Below are 14,135 nucleotides of genomic sequence, written 5' to 3' on the forward strand. Positions count from 1 at the left end.
AATGAAAAAATTTTGGGAAGATCTAAACCAGATATTAAATAAAATTACAGAAAACAATATAACAAAAAACCCAGAGATCTTCCTCCTAAGTAACATAAAAAACAAAGAATTTGGACTTGATTTGGATGGTGCACAAAAAAGATTTGTTATGATAGCTCTAGCCGTAGCAAAAAAATGTATTATGTCAACCTGGAAATTAGAAGATAATTTGAGAATACAACAATGGTATATAAAAATGAATAAATGTATTCCATTAGAAAAAATAACATATAATTTAAGAAATGATATTGAAATATTTGAACAAATATGGGAGCCATACATGAAACACAATAGAGAAAACCTACCGGGGACATCTACCACCTAAAATAACGAAAGGAGAAGGAAATGAAAAGAATTGACTCAGTGGAATTTCTTGTTTATTTTTATTGAATGACAACATTGTTTGACTGGTTTAATGTATCTTAGATTCTGTACTTTAAATGAATTGGGGGGAAGTAGGGAGGGTGGGATGGGAGGAGGTGGTTTATGGTGTCAAAAATAAAAAATTTAAAAAAAAGAAAATATGGGGGCCCGTAGCACGTGCTACTTCTGCTACGAAGTTAATCCGACCATCTGGGGAATTAAGCCCAAATCTGTTTAACTTTTCCCTGTTAACTCAGCTCCTCGAGCTCCACAAACATGATAAACTTATCTGCACTCTTTCAGTATTTTTTTAAATTTTTCACACTGTGAATCATGTCAACCAAAACATGTACAAATGTTTCTCATTAAATTTTTACAGTGACCTTTTCTCCCTTTTGTTCCCCCTTTTCCTCCCTCCCCTCTACCAATCCCCCCCCCAAAAAAAAACCCTTTGGTATTCAATATATTAAATACAATAAAACCACACTCACACAAGAAAAATAAACAAGAAAAATGTGTCATTTATTTATTACACACTGAATCTAGTTATTTTGTCTTCTTATCATTTTCATTTTAACTTTTCCCTGTTAAGGGAAATGCTCTCTCTGATATGTTCCATGTATGGTTCCCAAATTTGTTCAAACATTGTGACTTTATTTTTTAAATTATATGTTTTTTTTCCAATGGAATACATTTATTCATTTCCATGTACCATTGCTCCACACTCATGCTCTCTTCCATTTTCCAAGCTGACACTATACATTTCTTTGCTCCCGGCAAAGCCCATCACAATGATTTTTTTTTAGCTTTATCCAATTAAGGCCCAATTCCTTACTTCTTATGTTATCCCAAAGAAATATCTCTTGTTTTTTTTGGTATGCTATTTCTTGTTAATTTCATTTAGTATCTGATTTCAAATAAATTTGGTAGTCTCTTCCTTTTAATTTGGTTATGTATTCCATTAATGTTTATAGTCATATAGTTCAACATGGCCATCTTATATTTCTTTTCCACCTCTTCGCCATTTTCATCTCTTAGTTTTCTCTTATTAAACTTAATGTACGACAACACATTTAAAACATAAAGTACCCCCGCGGTTCCCACACCCACTAATACCCACTAATACGTCTCCAGAATGGAGGACCATCGCCTTCCCAAGATCGTGTTCTATGGCAAGCACTCCACTGGCCACCGAGACAGAGGTGCACCAAAGAAGAGGTACAAGGACTGCTTAAAGAAATCTCTTGGTGCCTGCCACATTGACCACCGCCAGTGGGGTGATATCACCTCCAACCGTGCATCTTGGCAGCTCACAGTTTGGTGGGCAGCAATCTCCTTTGAAGAAGACCGCAGAGCCCACCTCACTGACAAAAGACAAAGGAGGAAAAACCCAACACCCAACCCCAACCAACCAATTTTCCCTTGCAACCGCTGCAACCATGCCTGCCTGTCCCGCATCGGACTTGTCAGTCACCAACGAGCCTGCAGCAGACGTGGACATACCCCTCCATAAATCTTCGTCCGTGAAGCAAAGTGAAAGAAGAATACCTTAACCCCAAAAGTTCCCTCGCTCTCTGAGTTGCCCCTTATCCCTTGCCGGGCAACCACAACTCCCCTTTTCATTTGGATTGCGATCTTGCTCACAGTATCAACTGATTTTGCAGTGATGGTTCTTCCCTTTCTCCCCCAGCCCTCCCCAGAAAACATTTTTTTTAACACATATAACAAAGCTCTCTCTTTTTTCTCCCCTTACTTCCTTCCTTCCCTTCTCTTTTCCCTCTTTAGTTATTTACATATACATTGTTTTTACATCTTTATATATACTTTATCGCCATTCTTCATTCTTATTACACCTCTTCATCTGTCCTGCGAACGTCCTATGAATTCTTGCGCTTTCTCTGGATCCGAGAACAGTCTGTTTTGCTCCCCGGGTATAAATATTTTAAACACAGCTGGATGTCTTAACATGAATTTGAAACCTTTTTTTCCATAAAATCGTTTTCGCTGTATTAAACTCTTTCCTCCTCTTTAAGAGTTCAAAACTTATGTCTGGATTTTAAAAAAATTTTGACCCTTGTATTCCAATGGTTTATTGTCTTCTCTAACTTTATTCCTTGCCCGCTCCAGTATGTTTTCTCTTGTCGTATATCTCAAAAATTTTACTAAGATGGATCTTGGTTTTTGATGTGCCTGTGGATTTGGAGCTAATGCTCTGTGAGCCCTTTCTATTTCCATTTCTTCCTGCATTTCTGTCATTCCTAGGACCTTTGGGATTCATCCTTTTATAAATTCTTTCATGTCTGTGCCTTCTTCACCCTCCTTCAGGCCCACTATTTTTATGTTGTTTCGTCTACTATAATTTTCCAACATCTTAATTTTCTTTTTTTTTTAAACTTTATTTATTCGTTCAAAAAACAAATAATATATGACATATGCAGCAATTAAACATAAACATGAATGGTTTTTTTATATATAGAAAAAAAAAGGAAAGAACCGCCCCCCCCCCTTCAGCCAACTCTCCTAAGGAGAGCCATAAAGAAAGAAAAAAGAAAAAATATTAAAGAAAAAGTTATATATACATATTAAAATTTAATCAATATAAATTGAAATGTAATATTCTGAGTATAACAACCACTTATTAATTTTTAAATTATAATTTTCATGTGAAACATACCTAATTTTTTTCCATTATTAAACAATATTTCATCTCATTATTCCATCTATTAATATCAATCATATTTGTATCTTTCCACGTACTAGCAATACATTTTTTTGCTACAGCTAAAGCTAAATATTCAAATGCAAGCTGAAACTTATCTAATCACAAACCTTTCAGAGGTTGCAAACTACCCAATAAAAATACTGTTGGATCTAAAACTATTTTGATCTTATATAGATATTCTAAAAAAGATTAAATTTTCTTCCAAAAAGATTGTATATGTATACATAACCAAACAGCATGAAAAAAAGTTCTAATCGTATCACCACATCGAAAACACAAATCTGATTCATGAAAACCACATTTTTTTAATTTTTCAGGTCTCAAATATAATTGATGTAAAAAATTGTAATTAATCATTGCATAACGTGCAGTTATCAATCAAGTTACACTATCATAACAGATATCTAACCAATCATCTTCAGAAAAAATAAAACCAATATCCGCTTCCCATTTAATTTTAGATCTATCCCAACCCTTTTTATCCATACCATCCTGTAATATTTGATACATAGATGAAATATAACCCTTCTCTGGTACCTTCATAAGAAAAGTCTCAAATTTAGTCATTTTAGGTAAAATCATATCTCTACCAAACATACATTTTACCAAAGATCGAATGTGATAATAAAGAAATAAAGAGTTCTTATCAATATCAAAACCTTCCTTCATCTGCTTAAAAGATAAAAACTTACCCTCTTTAAAACAATCTCCCAAACTTTTCACACCTTTAAATCTCCAATGCAATAAACTTTGATTATGTATTGAAAAAGAAATAAGTTGATTATTATACAACAGAGTCAAAGCCGATAATTTACCCCTAGAGCCTGTAATTTTATTCTTCTTTATCCATAACTTCGTTTAGATGGAATATAAATTTGTTACAACAATATTATGTGCCTATACTAAAACATTTAACGAATTGATGTAATTCAAATTCAGAAATACTTGCCATCTCAATTTTAGCCAACTAGGAGGCCATACCAAATCCATCAATGAACTAATAAATTTAAGTTGGGCTGCTTCATAATAATTTTGAAAATGTGGTAAACATAGTCCCCCTAACTCATATTTCCAAGTTAATTTATTCAAAGCTACTCTCAAAAATGTACCCCTCCATAAAAACTCCCTAACCATTTTATTCAAATCTCAAAAAAAATTTCATCAAGTGAATACAGAATAGATTGAAACAAATATTATATACGCAAAAAGATATTCATCTTAATTGTATTTATCCTACCCATTAAATTAATAGGTAAATCTTTCCATTTAATCAAATCAGTTTTAATTTTTTTCATTAACGGAGCATAATTTAATTTATATAAAGATTGATAATTAACATTCAAAATTATACCCAGATATTTAATTCAATCAGTCCACTTCAAATTAATAATATTCTTATAAACTGAATAATCTCCTTCACTTACCGGTAATATTTCACTTTTTTCCCAATTAATTTTATATCCAGAAAGACATTCATATTGTATTAAACACTCCTTCAAGTGCAAAAGTGACTGAGCTGGGCTTATTAAATACACCAATACATCATCATCAAATAAATTAATTTTATACTCCTCAGCTAAAACTTTCATACCTTGTATCTGTGTATTTTGTCTTATCGGCTGTGGTTCAATCACTAACGCAAACAAAGCTGGTGATAAAGGACAACCTTGACTAGTTGATCGAGTTAACTTAAAGGATTCAGAAATCAAACCATTCATCAATACTCTAGCTACCGGTTAACTATATAGAGCCCTAATCCAACCAATAAAACAAGGACCAAACTTAAATTTCTCCAAAACTTTAAACAAAAAATTCCATTCAACTCTATCAAATGCTTTTTCTGCATCTAAGGATATCATTATCGGGTGATCTGAGGATTGTCGAAATCTATTAATCAAACTAATCACGCGCAAAATGTTATCTGACACATATATATTCTTTATAGAACCTGTTTGATCAATATGAATCAACATGGGTAAAAATTTAGCCAACCTATTCGCTAATATTTTAGCTATTATTTTATAATCTACATTTAACAACCAAATTGGTTTATATGAAGATACTTTCAAAGGATCTCTATCTTTTTTAGGAATTACTGTAATTAAAGCACTAGAACAAGACTCAAGTAAATCATAATGTTCTCCAACTTGACGTACTACATCCCCAAACACAGTAGATTAATCATCATAAAAAATGTTATAAAATTCAATCGAAAATTCATCATCACCTTGCGATTTACCGTTCGGCATTTCCAGCATAGCTAGTTTAATCTCTGAATCAGAAAATGGTTCTTCTACCTCCTGTATATCTGCATCCTCTAATATCGGTAAATTCAACTGTGATTAAAAAAAAGATCAATTGATCCAATGTCTTGTTTTCCTTCAGATGTATATAACTTTTTATAAAATGAATAAAATTCATCATTAATCTCATGAGAATTCCATCTAACAGCATTAATAGTCCTCGAAATCTGTTCTTTCTTTAATTGCCACACCAATACCTTATGTGCTTTCTTTCCCCATTCGTAATACCGTTGTTTAGTCCTATTAATCACACATTCAAATTAATAAGATTGCAAAGTATTATATTCCAATTTCAACCTAGATAATTCTATTTTCTGATCTTCTGTAGCATCTTTCTGAAATTCCTTTTCTAACTCATCAATCTGTTTCTCTGATTCAAGACTCTGATTTCATCGATTCTTTTTTATTTTAGAAGTATAACTCATTATTTGTCCTCTCAATAGGCTTTCATAGCATCCCATAATACAAACTTACTTTGAACAGAATTAGAATTTTCTTTAAAAAAAATTAATTTGTTTTTTTCAAAAAAATCAATGAATTCCATATTTTTTCCTTTTAATTGCATTAAATTCTAATGACTACCATTCTTTTAATGACCTCATTTGTTCTTCAAAAAAAACTTTATATTCTGTTCATCTGTTTTACCTTCTATTTCTCTTTGTCCATCAGCTTTACCTATTTTTCTGTTAAGATCTTGGTCTTCTTCTTCTTCTGTGTCTGTACCTGTGTTTGTGTCTTCTTCTTCTCTTCTTTGTGTCTGTGTCTCTTCTGTTTTCCTGTGGATCTGGTTGCATCTCTTTGTCGGGCCTCTTCTTGCTGGGCCTCTTCTTGCTGGGCCTCTTCTTGCTGGGCCTCTTCTTGCTGGTCCACCCCTCTTGGGTTACTCCTCTGTTGTGCCTCCTGCTATTGCTCTTCTTGCTGGTTGTCTCTCCGTCTCTCTCCCACGTCACTCCCTTCTCTGCTGCCTTTCTCATCTTCCAGCTGAGCTCCTCTGCTTGGCCCCCCTCCCACCGGTGTCCTCTTTTTCCCTTGTTTCCGTTGGTTGTGCACTGCGCATGCACGACTTGTGCATTTTTGTTTGGCTCCAAGAGCCATTTTTGAAGTTCATCGGCAGGTGAGTTGCGACGCCGCAGGGCAGGGACTGACCTCTGGGATCGGGCACTCCTCACCACCACAGCGTCCTGTTTCTTCAATAAGGTAAGGCCTTCTTCTTTCTTCTTCAGTGATTTTTCTTTTATTCCAGTTGTTTTTAATTTCTCCTTCTTGGATGCCATCCTCCTTCTTTTATCTTCTATTTTATTTTATTTTTGTTGTACTTTGTCATTTTCTAACTTTTTTTCTGTTTTCCTGGAGAGGGCTGGTTTTCCCGACTGGCCACTACTCCATCACGTGACTCCTCACTCTTGATATCTTTCCTTTTGCTAGGTGACCAAAACTGTACAAAGTACTCCAAATTTGGCCAACTTCGCCAGATACATCAATGCTTTGATTTACGAAGGCCAATATCCTCTCTTTACAACCCTATCCTCCTGTGATGCCAGTTTTTGGGAATTACATATCTGTATTCCCAGATCCATCTGTTCTACCGCATGCCTCAGGGCCTGACCATTTACTGTGTACATCCTACCTTGGTTAGTCTTCCCAAAGTACAACAGGGCCAAGACCCCAGAACATCTCCTCGCGCCATTTTTGTCTCAGCCTCTGCAAGTGAAGCTTGATCATGGTCCTGTTTCTTGGCACATCTGCTGTCTCTCCTGCCTGTGCTCGATCCACTGACGAGGAAACCGTGGGGATGAAATTTCACGCAGAGAATTTCTTCCTGTCTGAAATTAAGGTGGCGCAACACTGGCAATCGGGACTGGGGTGTGAATCCTGTGCTGCCTGTAGGGAGTTCGTACGTGCTCCCCGTGTATGCATGGGTTTCCTCTGGGCGGGAGGAGGGCTCTGGTTTCCTCCCACTGTTCAAAATGTAGCAGGGCTGTAGGTCAATTGGGTGTAAATTGGGCTTATGGGCCGAAAGGGTCTGTTTGTCTAAAACTGTAGAAATTTTAAATTGCTTTGTCACTAACATAGTGAACAAACAGCCCATTTTGGTACAGTGCCTGTTTGTGTTCAACAAGACAGATAGTTTGGAAGCCAAGTTGTAGCCATGACTGTAGTCAAGAACATGATGTGACAGATTATATAGAGGTGTTTGGGAGATAAATTGGGAAAGGTTTGTTAAAGTAGGTCACACACAAACACTTTAAAACACCGAACTTTTGCAGGTGTTTTGCAGAGTGGTCACAGACTCATGATGGACTGATATTTGCAAAAGGCAGCAGCTTTGTCTGATGAGCAGCAGCTTTGTCTGAAAAACAGTTTGCTGTCTGGAAGAGCATGTGATCTTTGCAGGCAGGGAGAAAAAAAGCTTTGTTCTCAGAGTGGGAGGGAGTGACAGAGAGGAGAGACATGGACTTCAGTTCCAGAGGGACAAGCTGGCAAACTTTGGAAGACGACCCGGTCAAAGGAGAGGATTGGCTGTCCGGTGTTTCCCTTGGAATAGGATAAACAGAAAGGAACTCTGTCGTAACCTGAAAGAAAGAGGTTATCATCTGGAGAACCCTGAAAGGGGACAAGTTTCACCAGCAAGACACTGGAGTGGCTGATTAAAAAGGGATCACATGTGGATGTCCTGGAATGAGAAAAATTCTCTCTCTGGTAAACCAACAAGAACCCTCCTGAGTGGTAACCATTTTCCTGTTAAGCACCAAAGACTGGTGCTTTATTAATGCCAACTTCTGAGCACAGTTGAAGAATTGCCTGCAACCAGTGAAATTGGACTATGAACCAAAGTTTTCTAAACATATACATATTACACATTCTTGAGCTTGGAATTAGAGGGGGGGGGGGTTAAGTAAGTCAATAGGGATAAGTTAAAGTTCAATTCTATTTTCATGTTCAAAGATAATTGAAAGCAACTTTAGTTGAAGTAACTATTTTTCATGGTGCATATCTATTGCTGCTGGGTTTTAGGGTCCTCTGGGCTCATAACAACGAACAATGAAGTTTTTCTTACAATTAGACAGAACTAAAGTTTTAATTTTAAAAACTTGTCAAGATCCACATGTATTTGAAAAGTTTCTGATTACATTACGTACCGTAATCATAATTTCTGTAAAACTTCTTTGTTTCTGTATAAAAAGTAGTGCTTGCGGTTGTACATTTCGAGTTCTGGTGATGGTGTGAGCTGCTAAACACTCTCAAGGATATCATGTTCATAAACTCTTGGAGCAAATCTCAGTCTCCGTCTTTGAGTCATTTTCACAACATCCCAGCTGTAAGGAGCCAAAACGTCCTGTGTGCTGATCTGAAACCTGTTACGGCCTGTGTGATTGTCCAGATACGGTGGGCATTTCTGAATGAACTTGTGGGGGGGGGGGGGGGGGAACACCTCTCATAATTTTGCAACCTTCAGGGTAATCCATGGAGTTAAGTTAAAAACCTTCCCTGTGCTCCTTGTGATTCGGTAAGGAGAGGGTGTCCCTTCTTGCAAATGGAGCATCTTCTCCAAGTGTGAACTCACGGTCTGGTTTGGGGAAAATCAATGCCCCTGAGCGTAAAGTCCTCCAAAAGGTAGCGGACACAGCCCAGAACATCACAGGTAAAACCCCTCCCCACTATTGAACACATCTACAAGGAACCCTGCCATCGGAGAGCAGCAGCAATCATTAAGGACCCACGCCACCCAGCACACGCTCTGTTCTCACTGCTGCCATCAGGAAAGAGGTGCAGGTGCCACAAGACTCTCACCATCAGGTTCAGGAACAGCTGCTACCCCTCCACAACAACCTCATTCTTTGGCTTGGCTTCGCGGACGAAGATTTATGGAGGGGGTAAATGTCCACGTCAGCTGCAGGCTCGTTTGTGGCTGACAAGTCCGATGCAGGACAGGCAGACATGGTTGCAGCGGTTGCAGGGGAAAATTGGTTGGTTGGGGTTGGGTGTTGGGTTTTTCCTCCTTTGCCTTTTGTCAGTGAGGTGGGCTCTGCGGTCTTCTTCAAAGGAGGTTGCTGCCCGCCAAACTGTGAGGCGCCAAGATGCACGGTTTGAGGCGATATCAGCCCACTGGCGGTGGTCAATGTGGCAGGCACCAAGAGATTTCTTTAGGCAGTCCTTGTACCTTTTCTTTGGTGCACCTCTGTTACGGTGGCCAGTGGAGAGCTCGCCATATAACACGATCTTGGGAAGGCGATGGTCCTCCATTCTGGAGACGTGACCCACCCAGCGCAGCTGGATCTTCAGCAGCGTGGACTCGATGCTGTCGACCTCTGCCATCTCGAGTACTTCGATGTTAGGGATGAAGTCGCTCCAATGAATGTTGAGGATGGAGCGGAGACAATGCTGGTGTAAGCGTTCTAGGAGCCGTAGGTGATGCCGGTAGAGGACCCATGATTCGGAGCCGAACAGGAGTGTGGGTATGACAACAGCTCTGTATACGCTTATCTTTGTGAGGTTTTTCAGTTGGTTGTTTTTCCAGACTCTTTTGTGTAGTCTTCCAAAGGCGCTATTTGCCTTGGCGAGTCTGTTGTCTATCTCGTTGTCGATCCTTGCATCTGATGAAATGGTGCAGCCGAGATAGGTAAACTGGTTGACCGTTTTGAGTTTTGTGTGCCCGATGGAGATGTGGGGGGGGGCTGGTAGTCATGGTGGGGAGCTGGCTGATGGAGGACCTCAGTTTTCTTCAGGCTGACTTCCAGGCCAAACATGTTGGCCTCAATCAGGGACTCATTTAAGGACTCTGACGTACACTTTATTGATTTTTTTTATTCTCTCTATTCCACAGTTGGTTTACATTCGTTATCTATTTACAGTTCTTTATTTGTTCACATGTATACGCTGTGAACAATTTTTTTCTGCCTTACCGACTGGTGGTAATTCTGCCAAAAATTATGATTACACAATTTAATGAAAAACTTTTCAAACTATATCTGGACCTTGACAATTTTTTTTATATATTAAAACTCCACTGCTCATGTCTTTGACTACAGTCACAACAACTTGGCTTCCAAACTATTTTGCCTTGTTGAACACAAATGGGCACCGCAAAATGGGCTGTTTGTTCACTACATTAGCCCCTGGCGGATTGACCATGAGGTTGCGTAGGCTGAAGCCTGGGGGCCCCGAGGGTAAGGGGACCCGAGCTTTGAAGCTTCAGTAAAGGGTATCCTGGTCTCAGTTCATCACTTCACGCTTACTGCGTGGGGAAACTGGTGATTGTGGACCAGAGTTTCCACCTTCCCAACAAACGTCCAATTCGGTCGGAGGGACATTAAAAATGTAATAGTTTGGTGGGAAGATGGAGGATTGTGGATTGAATCCAGTATGCCGGATAAGAAGGAAGAGTTTAGGAGCTCCCTCCCACCCCCCCCCCACAACGACTTATCGCTGGAGCACCGTACAGCTGACAAAGGGCCCCGTCCAGGAATGTTCTGTGAAATTGGGTGTTTCTGCAATGTTGTGCAAACACCATATTATATACTTAGCAAAGGCATATGGGACACAGTAGTGTACCTGTAAACTTTTTATTTGTAAGTAGGGATCAGTGTGAGGACCGACACTGTGCTGTGGGGAAAGTACGAGCATTGGGATCGGTGTGGGGACCGACACAGGGCCGTGGGCAGAGAGCGGGGATGTGGAATGTGTGTGCAGACTTATACAAGACTGTGGCGTGAGAGCGGGGCAGTGGGATTAATTGGGGCTGTGGGAAAAGAGCAGGGCAGTGAGATCAGTGTGGGGCCTAAGACAGGGCTGTGGGGAGAGAGTGGGCCAGTGGGATCAGTGTAGGGACTGAATCAGGGCTCTGGGGAGAGAGCAGGGAAAAGTGGGATTAATTGATGAAACACCTTCTATTCTGTTTCACCGCTCTGCAAGTAGATGCCAAATTGGAGTTCTCCAATTTCAATTCACCCCCTCCCCTGATCTCTGCCTTTTCCTATCTCCCTGTCTCCTTTCCTCACCTTCTCCTATCTTTTCTCAGCCCCCAGGGAAGTGGTTGAGGCTGCCTCATTAAACATATTTAAAATTCGGTTAGATAAATTTTTACATGATCGAGGAATTAGGGGATATGGGGAGAAGGCAGGTATCAGCCATGATCTTATTGAATGGCAGAGCAGGCTCGATGGGCCATTTTTGGCCTACTCCTGTTCCTACTTCCTATGTTCCTATTTCTACCCTCTCTCTTCTCCCTCCACCTGTATTCACGTATTACCTCTTGCCTGTGACCTTGCCTGTGAACGTGCCCATCACGTACCTTTATTGCATCGTAAATATTCCTCATTCTGCTGAGGGTTAACCTTCAGGGAACCATGTTTTTTTTCCAGGAACTTCTGTTTTAATTTCAGGTTCTAACTTCACTTTTTAAAATTCTCTGCTTTTCGCCCATCAGACAGAGTCTGCGATCCGGCTTCAATGGCGACCTCCCGACTCCCATGCTGCACCGCGCGTCAGCATTCGCCCCAGCGCTTGGCGCCCTTGCACCGCGCATGTGCGGTTTCCCCGCAGCGCATGCTGGGCCAGATCGATGGCGATTCCGTATACGGGCGAACGATGCCGGTGAGGTGAAGGGTCCGCGACCGTCACCCACCCACCCCCTTCCCCGGATCTCGAGTCCTACCGGAGGGCCTGGGCCTGGGCTCGGGCGTGGATTTGAGGAGCCGCCTCAGCTGCCGGAACGTTGTCCGGGCGGGGAACGGGGGGCCTTGAGGGTGTCCGGGGAAGGAGTTGCCCCCGTCCCGGTGGCCCCACCGCCCCCGTCCATCATGGACCCGTTTCACTGCTCCGACTGCGGCAAAGGCTTCAAACGATCCGGTGACCTGATGAGACACCAGCGGGTCCACACCGGGGAGAGGCCCTTCACCTGCTCCCACTGCTTCAAGGGCTTCCAAAGATCCAGTGCCCTGCTGATCCACCGGCGGATCCACACCGGGGAGAGGCCTTTCACCTGCTCCCACTGCGGCAAAGGCTTCATCGACTCCTCCAACCTGCTGAGGCACCAGCGGATGCACTCGGGCGAGAGACCCTTCACCTGCCCGGAGTGCGGCAAGGGCTTCACCGAGTCGGCGACCCTGCTGAGGCACCAGCGGGTTCACACTGGGGAGAGACCCTTCACCTGCCCCGACTGTGGAAAGGGCTTCATTCGCTCGTCCTGCCTCCTGACCCACCAGAGGATCCACACCGGGGAGAGACCTTTCACCTGCTCAGTGTGTGAGAAGGGATTCATTCGGTCTTCCAACTTGCAGAGGCACCTGCGGGTCCACACCGGCGAGAGGCCATTTGTTTGCCCTCAGTGTGGGGAGCGATTCACTCAGTCAACACACCTGCTGACCCACCAGCGGGTCCACAGCTTGGAGAAACCGTTCACCTGCCCCGAGTGCGGGAAGGGCTTCATTCGCTCGTCCAACCTACTGACCCACCAGAGGATCCACACCGGGGAGAGACCCTTCACCTGCTCGGTGTGTGGGAAGGCGTTCATTCGGTCTTCCAGCTTACAGAGGCACCTGCGGGTCCACACCGGCGAGAGGCCGTTCGTCTGCCCTCAGTGCGGGGAGAGATTCAGTCAGTCAACACACCTGCTGACCCACCAGTGGATCCACTCTGGGGAGCGGCCCTTCACCTGTCAACAGTGCAGGAAGGGGTTCATCAAGTTGTCCACCTTGCAGAGACACCAGCGGATCCACTATGGGGAGAGGCCCTTCCCTGCTTAGAATGCGGTAAGGGGTTCACTGAGTCGTCGACTTTGTTGAGACACCAGTGGATCCACACCGGGGAAAAGCCCTTCACCTGCTCCCACTGCACCAAACGCTTCCATCAATCCAGTGATCTGCTGATGCACCAGCGGATCCACACTGGGGAGAGGCCGTTCACCTGCTCTGACTGTGGGAAGGACTTCACTCACTCATCCAGTCTTCTGAGACATCAGCGTTAAGTAATTTGTTTATGAAATCAGGAAATGTTTCAGTTGCTGAAACAACTAATGGCAGCGGGAATTCAGCTTCTGCAGCTGATCTCACTGATTTTTATAGCCTCCTAACTGGGTGAGAATTTGATATTCTGGATTTGTTGTAATTATTTGTAATTCTCTACATCTAAAGCCAAGAAGGCTTCTGTAATATTTCAATGCAGCCCTGTGCAGTATTTACAATGAACTGTTGGAATATTCTTGTATTTCTCTTTTCCTTGTCTGCTGAGTTGGCTTCATCGAAATCCATCTTTGCCGCCGGGCTCCACCTCTTTTTGCAGTTTGGTTTCATTGAGTTGAAAGTTCCCTCGAAATCCCAGACCGTTTCAGGCAAACTGAACTTTGAAAAGTTTAGTGTCAATACGGAGCAAAAAAAAAGCTTATGTTTGTATGGCAAGTCAAGTCGTGAAGCAGCTGGTACTATAATAACAAATAAATCAACCCCCCCCCCCTCTCTCTCTTTCTCTCTCTCTCTCTCTTTTCCCATCCCCGTTTCCTTCCTTCTGCCAGAGAGCGACACTCTCCCCCATCACATCTCAGCTTTTTTTCTCTTCTCCTCTCCCACCAGTTCACCTCGAACCTTGACTAAGGACTCGGGCCCAAACGTTGGTCACGCAGGTTGAGTACACACAAATATTCATGCATACACACACACTCCCGGGCGCTCGTGTCCAGCAGGTCTTTGAGCAGGTGCTGAATATTCTTGTGA

The 14,135-nt window shown here is 42.0% G+C and overlaps 1 protein-coding gene across 1 annotated transcript in view; it reads left to right on the top strand.

Moving 5' to 3' along the window:
- The window catches only part of LOC138764599 (zinc finger protein 850-like), a 139,233-nt gene that overhangs the window by 47,361 nt on the left and 77,737 nt on the right, over nucleotides 1-14,135 (top strand). The window contains 2 exon segments of the mRNA XM_069940720.1: nucleotides 12,292-13,161; nucleotides 13,164-13,370. Of these exon segments, the coding sequence (XP_069796821.1) occupies nucleotides 12,292-13,161; nucleotides 13,164-13,370 (1,077 nt within the window).

Source organism: Narcine bancroftii, chromosome 5 (genome assembly GCF_036971445.1).
Source record: "Narcine bancroftii isolate sNarBan1 chromosome 5, sNarBan1.hap1, whole genome shotgun sequence".
NCBI classification, from domain to species: Eukaryota; Metazoa; Chordata; class Chondrichthyes; order Torpediniformes; family Narcinidae; genus Narcine; species Narcine bancroftii.